This window comes from Gymnoscopelus microlampas (genome assembly GCF_963454915.1).
Source record: "Gymnoscopelus microlampas genome assembly, chromosome: 6".
NCBI lineage: Eukaryota > Metazoa > Chordata > Actinopteri > Myctophiformes > Myctophidae > Gymnoscopelus > Gymnoscopelus microlampas.
Genome location: NC_139943.1, coordinates 32,706,659 through 32,720,843, shown reverse-complemented (window position 1 = coordinate 32,720,843; position 14,185 = coordinate 32,706,659). Strand labels below are relative to the sequence as shown.

At 43.0% G+C, this 14,185-nt stretch overlaps 2 protein-coding genes across 7 annotated transcripts; one reads left to right on the top strand and one right to left on the bottom strand.

The window, feature by feature from the left end:
- Positions 1–191: 191 nt before the first annotated feature.
- LOC311046635 (seipin-like) lies at positions 192–3,025 on the bottom strand. 2 transcript variants are annotated; one of them, XM_084059085.1, is made up of 2 exons: positions 2,937–3,025; positions 192–2,761 (listed from the first exon to the last, which is right to left on the bottom strand). In XM_084059085.1, exon 2 carries the CDS (start codon positions 2,688–2,690, stop codon positions 1,536–1,538), a length of 1,155 nt encoding a protein of 384 aa, XP_083915211.1. In that variant the 5' UTR covers positions 2,691–2,761; positions 2,937–3,025; the 3' UTR covers positions 192–1,535. The 2 variants fall into 2 exon arrangements, with proteins under 2 accessions (XP_083915211.1, XP_083915212.1); XM_084059086.1 differs by having other exon boundaries at positions 192–2,695; positions 2,879–2,969.
- On the top strand, positions 2,952–13,758 carry fnbp4 (formin binding protein 4). Of its 5 annotated transcripts, none has more exons than XM_084059079.1 (17): positions 2,952–3,469; positions 5,166–5,237; positions 5,718–5,851; positions 5,981–6,158; positions 6,250–6,400; positions 6,547–6,649; positions 6,760–7,104; positions 7,872–8,067; positions 8,340–8,467; positions 8,649–8,747; positions 9,103–9,236; positions 10,224–10,390; positions 10,696–11,006; positions 11,115–11,232; positions 11,553–11,752; positions 12,387–12,544; positions 12,681–13,758. In XM_084059079.1, exons 1-17 carry the CDS (start codon positions 3,070–3,072, stop codon positions 12,769–12,771), a joined length of 2,985 nt encoding a protein of 994 aa, XP_083915205.1. In that variant the 5' UTR covers positions 2,952–3,069; the 3' UTR covers positions 12,772–13,758. The 5 variants fall into 5 exon arrangements, with proteins under 5 accessions (XP_083915205.1, XP_083915206.1, XP_083915204.1 ...); XM_084059080.1 differs by having other exon boundaries at positions 8,643–8,747; positions 10,732–11,006; XM_084059078.1 differs by having other exon boundaries at positions 8,643–8,747; positions 10,699–11,006.
- Positions 13,759–14,185: the final 427 nt, after the last annotated feature.

Genomic DNA, 14,185 nt, shown 5'->3' with positions numbered 1-14,185 from the left:
TTTTTGTCGCATTCATGAGCCAATAATTTGATAACTGGCGGAGTCTCCGGTAGGAAAAGAGCCTCCATTGAGTCTCCTACTGGAGGCTCCGCCGGCAATCAAATTATTGGTTTAGGAATGCGACAAAAAACAAAACATCTCCATGAATTCAAGGCTTCATGGGGTGTGTAATTGATAGCAAATAAGCCTATTTTGGGTGAATTACTCCATTAAGATCTAACTCCCCTGAAATGTAGGGTTTTCTGCACCTTTTCTACATGTCTTAAACTTCACTTGCTTTTCATAGGCATATAGTAAACAATCTTAATATAACACTTAGCTAAAGAAACAGTAACTGCTAAAATACTCGATAGATTAACACAAGAGCAACACATTGAACAATAGAAACTAAATTGTAACAATGCAGAAAGCAAAAACCCGAAGGAATGGAATCAGGGTTCCACTTCTGTAATGAATGACCTCTGTCGGTGGTTCCCAAAGTGGGATCCAGGGACACCCTGGGGTCCTAGAGGTCGTTACAGGGGGTCCCTAGCAAAATGAGTTAATATAGCATCAAAATCGGTTACACACAGTTAACCCTATCATTTCATAGTTCAGCCATTTGAAAATAGCTGTTGCAGATCTATTTTCAAAATATTTAAAAATTGTTCTCTTATGGGTGTCCCTGGCACAAAATGTTATCAGATAGGGGTTTGTGTCCAAATGCATATCAATTTGGCTGTCCTTGACATGAAAATGTTTTACGTTAAGTTGCTGTGGTAGTATATCATCAAATTAAACTGAGGCCACAGAGTAAAGATTACACATTTGTATATTTTAACACAAGCTGCCCTGTCCAACTCATTTTCCAAAACAAAATTGCTCTGTAAAAGCCTCTGAAAAAAAGTATGCATTGTCACCCACCCACCGACCATAGTTCTAAACAGAATTGAAAGAGCTTTAATGAGACAATAAAACAAAATGTTGCACCACGTTCAGCAGTCTTCAAAAACACTGACCAAATACACACATGCAGGGCATAATGGTCTTTTTTAATGGAAAAGGTTGAAGAGCTATGGGACAACCACTTAAACCTAATCTAAGCAACAATGTGGAATACTATCATCAGATGCAACACAACGTGCATGACCAAAAAAGGAGTGTCAACTTGTTCACTGATAGCAGACTGCAATGCCAATTGCCAGTGTACTGTATTTTGACTATAGCTCTATCTGAGCTCTATCTGAGTGATGGAATGTTTTCAGGAAACTGTTCAATAATATAAACCCATATGTGGAAATAAGCACAAGGCTGAGGTCAACATTTACATGTTAAAATGAGGTAAACATGATATCAAGACGACAGGACAATAAACAATAACAAGTTAATAACAGTGTGGTAAGTAAAACAATAGGCTACAGGAAATACTTTCACATGCACCTGTGTTCGTGCAGCTTCATCACTGGTTTGCATCAACCTATCAATATGACTCTTAAAGAAACAGATATTTTGCGACCGATTGCCATACAAATATAAGTTCATGGCAGGTCACTGGTTCACAGGCTCATCCAGGGTCCAGGTCGCTGTCGAAGAACAGTTTCAGCCGAGTGAGGCTGCTGAGATGTCTCCAACAATCCTTCCCTCTCTTTGGTCCCCGTAGAATCACAAGGCTCTTCCTGGCTCACTGTTTCCCCACTAATCCCTTGGGGCTCTGGGACCACTGACGGTTCCTTTGTTGACGGTTCTTTTGTTGACGATTCCACTACGGTGTTGTTAGATGGCTCGTAAAGAGAGAGAGAACCAATTTCACGAGGCGTCTGAAGTTCTCTCATTGACGTGACCCTCTCCATGCGCTTCCGAGCTTCCTCTTTCCTCTGTTGGAAGCGAGTGTTGTCTCCCACCATAACTCTCACTTTCTCTGGGGGCCAGAGCCCCCCCCACATAAACTGCAGGTAGCTGAAAAGCACAATCACAGTGAGGAAGGCAAAATTACTGGCCACACCGACCACTGCAGACGTTATGGGGAAGTTGTACAGGACATATCTTAAGCCGGTAAAGTAAGCATGGATTCGAAGCTGAGCTGAATATAACTGCATCCGCTTGGAATGGAACACGATGACGGCACCGAATGTAGGTTGAGAAGCAATGGACTTGTAGTCTGGGTACAGCTCCACTTCTATGAGTTGCTTCTGCTCCGATATCCCGGTCAGCAGAAGAGGAGCAAAAAACAGGGTGCTCAGACTCTGTAGAAGGGCAGAGCGGTAGTGCAGCATCGCAGAACGCCCCACAGATGACACCATCTCTCCCCCCTTGGTATAACAAGACACCTGGATCATAAACATACCTAGCTGTTCGTTGACTGGAGACTCTGGCATTTCTAATTCCAAAGATATCCTATATGGCTGACCATGAGCCATCACCTGGTCTCGTCCATTCTTCAGGAATGAGATATTGGCTGTGGGGAATGAACAAAGCACTGACTCAGGGGTTTCACAGTCAGACCTGTAGTAGTAGTGCAGAGGCGTAGAGAAGCTGACAGTGGGCATGTACGAATAGTAGAAGCTTCCATACAGAAAGATGGACACCCACATCAGCAGACCGAAGACACAGCACAGGATGGCAGCCTGAAGCAGAGTCCGACGGGCTTTGTGGAAAGTGACAGCCGCCACGTCCTGCAGCCACAGCAGAGCCGGTCCCGAAGTGCCCCCCATGATGTCTATAAGTCCAGTTCCAGTAGACTCTCCTGTCTACCCAGTCACTCTAGTCCAGTAGACTCTCCTGTCTACCCAGTCACTCTGGTCCAGTAGACTCTCTTGTCTACCCAGTCACTCTAGTCCAGTAGACTCTCCTGTCTACCCAGTCACTCTGGTCCAGTAGACTCTCCTGTGTACCCAGTCACTCTGGTCCAGTAGACTCTCCTGTCTACCCAGTCACTCTGGTCCAGTAGACCCCGTAACTCTGGTCCAGTAGACTCTTGTGTACCCAGTCACTCTGGTCCAGTAGACCAAGTCACTCTGGTCCAGTAGACTCTCGTGTACCCAGTCACTCTGGTCCAGTCCCGCTGAGGAGGAGTAAGGAGGATGTTCCTCAATGAGTGGGGCTCCTCCAGCCCAGAAAGCTTTTCCGATTTGGATTTCTTTCCCTATCATTAGCTCCGATCACCTGCTTTACCAGCGAACATCACAACAACAACAGACTGTACGGAGCAAGAGATTTAATATCAATAACCTTCCGCACCGGCAGCCTTTTGAACCGGATGTACATGATAATGACTTCTTTGTAGCTGCTACACCCAAACGACGTCAACAGCAGCAGATCAGAACAAATCCATCGGCCCCACATTCACAACGACCAGGGATGATGGGGAAGAAGACTCGCCTGGCAGGAGTCGGGACGGTGGGACGGAGGACCATCCTGCAGCTCTCTCCACCCGGGCTTCGCAGCGGGGCGGCCGGCGGCCGGGAAGAGGCCGGTGGGTCGGGGTCCGAAGGTGAGAGAGAAGAGAACTGAACGGGCCTTTGAATTCTGCTAGTCGTTAGCACGTTGGCTAATATGCTAGGCAACTGCGATACGATATGTTATAAGTCCATGGGCAACTGTTAGCCGGCTAGCTAGCGTGTCAGCAGTGTTGCCATGTCTGCAGTGTTGCCATGTCTGCTTATTATAAGCAACTTTGGGCTTGATTTTCTGTAAAGTTGCTTGTAAATATTGGTAGTTGCGGTTTTTTACAGCTTATTTGGGCTTGCTTCACAATTTTCAATTATTTTAACCCGTGGTTCTCAAATATTTCCATGTCATGGACCCCCAAATTATTAAACAAAAATTGAACAACATGTATTTGTCCCTAACCCCCCATCTGAAAATGTTTTGAGCTAGGGATCCCCGTGCCATATTTGTGTTGTTAGAATGTTTAAAAAAAATCTAAATCTTCCAAGTATAACACATTTTATTTCAAGATTTATTTTGAAGCATCGCGTCGCGTTGTTGTGAGCTTTTAGATTGACTATTATTATTTTCAAATAAAAGGGCAAATGGGGGCGGGCTCGCTTCTTTTGGGCATGTTTTCATAGTCCTGGTTGCTTGTTACTCTCTCAAAAACCTGGCAACACTGCATGTCAGCAAAGTAGCAAACGTGCTAAGAAGGGCTAGCAGAGCGGAAGGGTGATTATTGTTAGCGAGCTAACGAAACGTGCTAACTGGATAGAGCTAACCAGGCAAATTGTAGAAATAGTGGCGTTTTTCTGCCAGCAGCGCCTGTTAAAAGTTCTCTGGACTGGAGTCGGACTCTGCTATCCACTTAGGTTAGTAGTAAGCATTTCTTAAACATTACTTTTGTATTATTTATAGATGGTTGAAGTGTTGACGGCCCTTTACGGGGACCAGAACGACCGGCTTGTCGTGTCTAATGTGCCGGGTTTCAACATTCATCCAAATTGTCACGGTTTTGACCACAATATAATAATAGTCACATTATTATATAATACTTGTTTCCAGTGATAAAAAAAACAAAACGTTTTTCATGTTCTGCCCACTCATTATTACCTAACCGATAATAAGCAGTCGTGTAAAATAACTAAGTACATGTACTCAAGTACTGTACTTAGTACAATGTTGAGGTATTTTTACTTTAATGAAGTACTTCCAAATTTCAATACTTTTACTTCTACTCCACTGTATCTCAGAGGCCACTACAATTATTCGAAAGCTTTACCAGTTACTTTGTAGATTTTGATTATTATTACAAAACATACATTAACCACCTCAGCCCATATACATTTCATCCATTTTAAAATAGCCGATCTACAAGTTAACATGAGCTATTTTCAAAAGTTTTATACATTTGAAAACTTGTCAAATTGGACATTCTGCATAATAAGTACTTCCTACTTTTGGTACTTTAAGTACATTTTGACCAATACTTTTGTACTTTTACTCAAGTACATTTTGAATTCCGGACTTTTACATGTTACAGAGTATTTTTACATTGCAGTATTGATACTTTTACTTAAGTAAGTTTTTCCACCACTGATGATGAGCAAGTTCCACATCATAGGAAACACCCATGTTGCATGTGGATGCTTTTTAAAATAATGGTCACCCTACTGTTAGTGAACCTTTCAGTGGTGTTGTTGATGCCATTGTGTGTGGTTTGCTTCATTAAATGTTTCTCTTGGGTCCGTTTGCAGACGAACAGGACGGCGACGCACACAGATTTGTGAGAGAGAGAATCGCTGACATGAAGCCCCGACCCGCCACAGGTGAGGTTTATACTTGTGCACGGTACAAATCACCATGGTCCATTTGGTTCAATTTGTACTCTCTGAGTTAACCACTTAACCATATGAACCCTAGCGTCCCTATTCTGGGCTATTTTCAGCTATTATACACCAAGATATTTGGTTTCCCCCTCTACACCAAGATATTTGGTGTAGAGGGGGAAAAAAGGAGGATGCCTATAGACCCCTGGGGGACTCCAGTCAATGCAGTAGTAGGGTTTCGTAGTCAAGTGGTTAAACCCTCTATACTTAGTAAACTAACTGACAGGGGTCAACTCTGCACTTGGTCTGCTGGCTACACCAAATCAATCTCTTTGCCAAAAATAGCTGATCAGAGTCACAACGTGTTGCAAGTCGCTAGAGACATACAGAGAAATAAAATATGTAACAAATGATTGTATTTGAGTGGAAACAAGATGGATATCTTATTTACCAAGTGCCTTGTTTGGTGTCCATCTTTAGAAGGGGGGTTGTCCCTTCTCGGTGCCTATGACGACAGTGATGAAGAGGATGCCGGGGAGTCCCAGCCTCCTGCTGCGAAGACTCAACGCAACCAGTCGGCTGACATTGACAGCACACTGGCCAACTTCATGGCTGTACGTATTACTTGAAACCTCCTCTAGAGATACTGGAAATATATACAATGGTAGAGAAGTAATGAAGGAAATAATACTCAATATGTTGGGGAAAATATTAATCTGTAATGTTCTGCTTTCCCTGCACAGGAAATCGATGCAATCACCACTCAGCCAAGTTCAGAGGACCCCACATCTTCAGAACCAGCTGCCGTCCCACCCAAGCCAGAACCTGACACACAGCAACCAATTCCTGTTGATGCGGGACAGAATCAGGAAAGCACCAACGCTGAATTCCAGTACAACACTGAACACTCACTAGCTGGAGGTAATTAGGTGTCCAGTGTTTGAAATAAAGTGCACCTATTTTTCAACAGAACCATTCTTAATTGAGCTGTCATGTTATCTGTTGTTTTCAGTTGGTGGTTTGAATATGGGAGATTGGCAAGAGGTGTGGGAGGAGAGCTCTGGATGCTATTATTACTGGAACACAATGACCAACGAGGTGGCCTGGGAGCTTCCTCACTACCTGGCTGACCAGATGCAGGGCCTGCAGCAATGTGCCAACACGTAAGTGTCCATTGCTCATTATCATGGCAGATAGAAAAGCACGATTGTATGTGCCAGTTATTAATGCTCCTTCAGTTCTAGAGCATAGTGACTTGCATCTCATTGAATATAAAATGATTAGTTTGAGTGTTTTTTCCCTTTTGCAGCTCTGCCGTTAATGGCAATGGCACAACGCATACAGGTTACTACGCTGATCAAAATGTTGCACCTGCTACACCACCTCCATCAAAGCATGAGGCAAAACCCAAGGCAAGTTCCACTTTGCATCAAATACCCATTGAAATCATCTTGATTTTTCTGGGTAAATGAACTTGAATTAAACTTTTATCCCTTTATTGTTGTTTTTGTCTCCTATAAAGGAGGTGATAGAGAGTGTGGTTGCCCTCACAAGCGAAGAGGAGGAGCGCCGTGGAGTGGCCGCGTTGCTCCTTGGCCCCCTTATCCCCACTGAAGTGAAGGAGGCAGAAGAGAAGTGGAGGAAAACGTTAATCGGAGCCTCGGACGAGAAGGAGAACAGCCTGGACTCTGACGGAGGGGGCAGCGGCATTCCCGGGTCCCCCTTGGCCACCCTGCAGGACCCAGACTCTACCCCCATGGGCCAGAAAGATCCCCATAGCGGTATTCCGTCAGAGGCGAACTCTGATGCTGAGCAGGAGACAGAAGAAGACACTATGGAGCTGGAGTTGGCCCTGGAGAGGAAAAAGGTGGGCTTAAATGCAGTACATTCTAGGGGTGTAAAGATGCATTGATGTTAAGATGGGTGTAAAGATGCAGGTAATTTTCTAATGTAATCCTATCGCTTAAATCACAAAATATGTAATATTCATATCTTAATCTAGGCATATATGTTTTCAAGACCAGTTTGAAAAGTTAACTGATCTATAATTAGGCCGGTCACAATGTTGCATAATAGCAATTATAATCATAGTTATTTTGCATAATTCTAAAAAATCGTTTCCATTCATCTGTATAAATTAATCTGTGGAAAAATAGCAGAAATAGTCGATCTACAATTTTAGTTTGTAGATACAATTGTTCATGTATGTACTGTACGCATGTTTATTTATGTGGTATGTTATAAGGCAGTACGTAATACAAACAGGAAGGACTGTTTATGTCAGTTGTTTTCTTTTTGTGTAATGTGTCATATAATCCCATATGGGATGGGCCAAAATGGTGGCATGACACAAACAAAAAATGTAAAAATCATTCATTGATGTTGATCCGCTATTTTTGAAGATTTTGAATATATTAAATATATGCCTGTTTTGGCCATAGTGATGGTACATATTTATTTTGATCATTGGTGATGGTCATTGTCAGTCATTTCTTTATCCTATCTGCCTTGTACAATTTTTGTTTACAAAGCCCAAAAGGCAATTGCAAAATGAACTGCAATTATATGTATGACAATCATCAACTAATATTTTCATGATTGTGACCATCAATAATCTTCTTGACTGTCTCCCAGGCTGAGCTGCGGGCTCTGGAGGAAGGTGATGGGAGTGCAGGAGGTTCCAGTCCCTGTTCTGAGACGAGCCAGGATGCTGCTGGCCCTGGGCCTCATGGCCTCGTGAAGAAAGGCAGATGGAAGACTGCCTTCCTCCGTGCAGCCAGCCCTGACTCCAACAGCAGAGGCTCTTTCACACAGGAGAGCACAGACACGGGTAAGTGTGGATTCACATTTTTTTTTTAAAGTGCTGGCGGGAGTGTACAGAGATTGCTGCGGCGTAGATGAGAATGGTCAGGCTACTAATCTACAAACCATGATCAATCCCCCATACAAATAATATATAATACCTACCATAATTTGGATGGTGGGCAGAGTGACGTAATCTGGAGAGAAAACCAGCACTCTTGTGTCCTTGAAGTAGCCAGACAGAGGTATGGAGAGTAGTCACACATTCTTAAAGCCCTTGTCTTCATGTGTGTTCTGTAGCAGATCCTAAAGTCCCAGAGAAGGCTCCAGCACCAGCAGTTGTTGAGGAGAAGGAATCGGAGCAAACTGAAGATAAAACGGCGTTAAAAACTCTGGGAAAAGAGGAGGTGGAAACGCCTGAGCTCAAGGTAACTGCAGCAACGATAACAAACAGAAGCAATTAGATGAAGTAGAAGTAAACGGAAGCAATTAGATGAAGTAGAAGTAAACGGAAGTAATTAGATGAAGTAGAAGTAAACAGAAGTAATTAGATGAAGTAGAAGTAATTGATGAATGAACTAACAACTTGTGAATGTGCTTAAGTTTCAGATCGGAGAATTGGCCAACACTTTAACCAGCAAGTTGGAGTTCCTAGGGATAAAAGAAAAGGCTATCTCAAACTTTCAGCTGCTTCTGCTACAAACCGAGGTGAGATTTATGTTCCAGATAGGCTGCCTTCTCGTTGTGACGCTGTCTGACCTCTAAAATATTTAATGTGCACATTTTGTGCACAGCCACATGGTAGTATTAAATATTTAAAAGCTTCATTATAATCCATCACAAGGTATCTATGTGGAAGCTTCCTGTAATTATTATTTTGCATTACTCATCTGCCTTTTTTTGGTCTTCTTTCCTTTGTCTCCCCTCCATCTCTCACTTCTACTGTATTCATCTTTCTGTTTTTATCTGCCTCCCATCTATCCTGTCACACCTGTTTATCCCATCCTCATCCTTTCATCCCCTGTACATTGCCCCCCCCCCCTTTTCCCTCTGTATCTTTCAGACACGAATTGCAGACTGGAGGGAAGGCGCTCTGAACGGGGTATATCTCCGCCGCAGGCTGCAGGAGGCTGCCGAACACATAAAACATTACGAACTTAACGCCACCCCTAAAGGCTGGTCCTGCCACTGGGACAGGTACGCGCTCCTAACTTTTCACATCTCTAAACTCCCCACCCCTCAAAACTTACCGTGTGACTATATACCCCTCAGTGTCGGGGGTTGCAGACTTTTAACATGATTTGGAGAAGTGGATCATAATACATTACCAGAAACAGTCTCTCCATGTTTCGGTGATGCGATCCTGGCACTCTGCCTTGCCTGTTCTGATAAGAGAGCATCCACTCTGGGCCGGCCTGGTCCCTTCCTAATAATACCTGCCTCAGAGAGAGGACTCCTGGTCCCAATAGCACAGACTCTTTGGCTAGACTGATCCTGAGGTGAAGGCAGGGGGAAGCGGGTGGGGGTAATGGTAGGAAGGTGGTACCGTGGGAAGAGCTTTGCACTTTTCAGGACTACAGCCCCCAGAATGCAACACTGACACAGAATGATGCCCTGGAAACGAGGAGTGTCACAAGCATCAAATAAAAGTGAAGACGGACCGTTGAAGGGGATCCAGCAGGTCAGACCACCTCTATTTCATATCATGTTTCCTGTTTCTTTATTTCTTGACTGAGTGAAAATTCCTAGATATTTCCTATGTAAAGAGTTGACTGTGTGCTTGTTGTAACTTTATTTAATTCTGTTGATGATGCTTTCTGACTGGCATCTTCATGTGTTTTGGGAGGGAAATGGTTGTCTAAAGCTGAACATATCTGACAACCGTGAACCTCTGAATGCTAATTTTGATCAGCCTTTTCAGGACCAAAAGATGATTGTTTTTTTGTTAATTTGTCTTTGAGATCAAGGTGGGTTCAACCTATCTATGTCCACAATCACATTCCAATTTGGTGTCTGCCCTTGGATGGCTAAAGTTGCTGTCCAGACCAACATTACTGCCTCCACCGTGTGGCAGCTTTGTCCACTCCCTTAACCCCACTGTCCCCAGGATGTCATGGCATGCAGCTAGTTGCAAGGATGGTCTTTGAGAGTTGTGCCTTCTATCTCTGTTGTCCTACTCTCTAGAGAGCACAGGCGATATTTCTATGTGAACGACCGGACCAGTGCCTCCCAGTGGGATTTCCCAGATGAAGAGGAGAACGAGGAAGACACGAAGTGTAGCGAGGTGCCCCAAAACCAAACCACCAGTCAAGGAGACACCAAGACCTGTGTATCCACTGCTGGGATTGCAGGTTAGTAAAAAAAAAGAAAGAAAAAAAGGGCTAAAACTTAATAATAAATGCATCGCAGAACCATTGCAAAGACTTTTGGGCAGTCCTTGATATTGGATCGGTCTCAGGATTAGTTTTCAAAGCAGAATGTGTAGGTCTTTTACTGCTGGTTTTCTCTGCGGTCCGAGCCCTTTCAATTCATTTAGATTTTCCGAGACGTATCATCCCTAGTCTCATTACTCACCAGAAAATAATAATCTATTCAGGCTTTGATTGGCACAAACTAATGAGACAAATTCCTCACATGACCAAGCCCTTTGTGTTAGCAGGATCATCTAGTCCTGTCTCTGTTGCCCCGGCAGCTCCCCCTCCGCCCAGCACGTCTCCCTTCTGGTCTGGACCTCAGCCCCCACTTCCTGACGGACCACCGCCACCACCACCACCTTCAGACTACCCCCCGCCTCCCCCTCCTCCCCCAGCCTCACCACCTCCACCCCCTCCCCCTCCGGACAGTGATGGAGAGATCATGGAGGTGGAAATGGAGATGGATGATGATGAAGGGGACCCCCCGCCCCCGGGAACAGAGGAAGATGGCAGCGGGCGGCCTCCATTACCTCCAGGCACCATAAGCACTAAGGTATCGGGAGTTCTACCTCTTGTTACATTGTGTAAATTGCGGTCTCCAAATGTGTAAATTAAAATTGTATAAACACACTATCTTCATGCTGTGTGTTTTCTTCAACAGGTTGTGGAGTCTACAGCCACCCAAGCGAAGGGTCATAAACGCAAAGCTGGTCAGTTGACCAAGTCCATCACTATTGGAAGCTGCCCTATTATCTATACCCAGCCTGCTGCTGCCGCAGGTGAACAACACGTCATGACACATGATCCTAACAAATGTTCACAATTGTGATTATGATAATATATAGGGCTGACAGATGTCCCTTTAAAACTTTTGAAAGCAATATTTTTCTTTATCCCAATACTTGTCCTATGTTATAATGGTCAGTTGAGTATAGTTTTTTTTAAATAATGCCAACAAGTCATTTTAGGAAACTATTGCCAGACCGGATGTACGGTAAACCGGGAATTGCATATTTACTGGATTTAAACTGGATGTTAGAATGCTGCTTATAGCACTACAAGATTTGTGTTGATTCAGTTTGTTTCTCTGTATCTTCAGCCCCTGTAATACCAGCACCAAGTACCTATTGGGGTGTGCCTCCAGTCACTGCCACTCCCATGCCTGTTGAAACCACTGTTCCACCAGTCCCACCTTTCGCCATTCAACCACCACCGCCTTCATCCCAGCCACCCTACGAGCCTCCAGGAGCTAAAACTCTACCCGTAGTAGACAAGACCAAAAAACTGAAAAAGGACAAGGTTGGTAATAAAACGTGTACTTCACATTGAGTGCCACAATAACCTTCCTCAAACAAGGCAACCTAGACAGAGTGCGCTGCATAGTTGAGCCGTGTGTAGTTGAGCTGCTTTGCATGCCTCAAATATTGAATCTTATTTTAAATTATTTATTAATATAACAAAATAATTTCTTATAAATATAACACTCTTTATCTATGAGACCTGGATAAAGCTATTGTGTTGAGCAAAGTCCTCTTTTATTGCAGTCATTGTAGCTGCAATAAGTAATTTTAGTGTCCTACCCTGGATTTGAATCCAGGTCTCATATATGACATTCTTCCAACAACGCATCCCTGCTGGTCCTGGGGAGACATTATGCTATGAGCTTCATGGAGTATAGTTGTCAGTAATGGGTGTGGTACCTAAACACAGGATCTCAATAGAAGAGCAGGAAGACCACCTCTAACCACGACAGGTGTTAGTTATATTGTATTAACTTACTCTAATATACAGACTGGTCAAGGATTGCAGTTTCAATTGTCACACACCACACAAGTTTGTCGTTGTTTTAAAGCCGGAACATTTATGCAAAATATGTATGTTATTCTTCATACATACACGCAATTCTCTTCCCATCCTTTTGTTTCCTCTAAAGTCAAAGAAGAATAAAACAAAGATGCCATCACTGGTGGCGAAGTGGCAGACCATCCAGAAAGAGCTGGACGATGAGGAGAAGAGCAGCTCCAGTGATGAAGACCGAGATCTGCTCAACAAGAAGAGCATTGAGGAGTGGAAGCAGCAGCAGCTTCTTACGTAAGATTCAGTGCAAGACTGAAAAGAGCAACTGTGCATGGCTTAAAAGTATTTTATGCCTATATACTTAAATATCATGTAGTTGTGTTTTGCATAAGGAATTTTATTTTCAATTATGTTATTATTTCTCCCTCAGGGGAAAAGCTGGAAAGAACGCTAACTTCGAGGCACTCCCTATAGACTGGCGGGAAAGAGTGAAGAGGAAGAAGATGATGAATAGCACATAACATTTACCCTGACACAGAGCCTGCACACAGCTTCACAAATCTCATTTATCCTTCCCTTCCCCAGACCGAATGCTGGACAAATATGGGTGTGAATTTGAACTATCTACACCATTTTTCTGTATGGTGGTTATGAATGGAATGGGTTTTCTGGTTCCCTGTGCGAGGGGGGGGGGGGGGGGGCTGAATGTTGTATTTCTTTTACAGACTGTAAAACCATACCCAGTGTTGGCATTTGTCCCCTGTATAGAATCCCAACAGGCTGTTAACACGGTTTCCTATTTTGTCCCTAATTTGATGGTACAATGGCAATTTCTTAAGCATTTGGCTTTACTTTATTTTGGTTTGGGGACTCTTTTTTTGTTTTTTTTATTACATTCACATCTGTGAAAGTATGTAGAATAGTTATTTAAATTTTGCCCTATACACTCTGTATCTGAAGAATCAACTTTTGTATTCTATTTATTTGTTCACAGAAGCACACAACTTAATAGGTTATGTTGGCAGAACAGATATTTAATCACCATGTCAAGAGCATTATGGTCTGTCTGTGGCTGAGCCACTAGGCACACCACTGTGACAACTTGCATACTTTTGATAATGGATCCCCCCGTTTTTTTTTCTTCTTCTAAAACCAAGTAGCCTACACTGTCCTATTTTGCTTGCCTTTACATAATTTGACGATCGCCACTCATGACTAGTTCATATCAGAAATGCTTACGGTAAAGTCAACAAAATGTGCCAAATGTGCCGATGGGTTGATTGTAAATATTCCACACCTGTTTTGTAGATCCAGTGAAGATCACCATGAGAATTCATTTGTTGGAAGGACTGTTCATTTTACTGAGCATTTTTACAGTTGTGTACATAGCATAATGTCTTAAGCAAATAGGATATGCCCCGATTTTGGGATTGGAAGGGAATGTCACTAAATGTATATTTTGTAAAAAGTTATTAAACAGTTTTTCTGATGCCATTTTTTTTATTTGACTTTGAATTGATGCATCTTCATTGTAGACTGAAAATCCCACGGTGATGGACCAGACAGAGCTCAATGAAAATTGGTGTATATGGGCACTCACTATGTCCACACCATCTCTCAATTCAATACTACCATGGCATAATTACTATGTCATTCCATAAGGTTAGCGTGTGAGAATTGCATTGATGAGGGAGGTAAGTCTAGATTGATTGAAACTTAAATGTATAAAGTGCAAAGAAGTTATTTTAATGTCATCCAACCGAGCAGAAATTTGATAAAGGTGAGAGATGACCATTCAGTTATATGGCAATGGGGTCCTTGAGGGGGTTCCAGGGGTTCCTTAGGAAAAGTTAAACCACTAACCCTATTTTATATCAGGCTATTTAAATAACACAAGCTTGTAGATATGCTGTTTTTGAAAAATCGTGAACATTA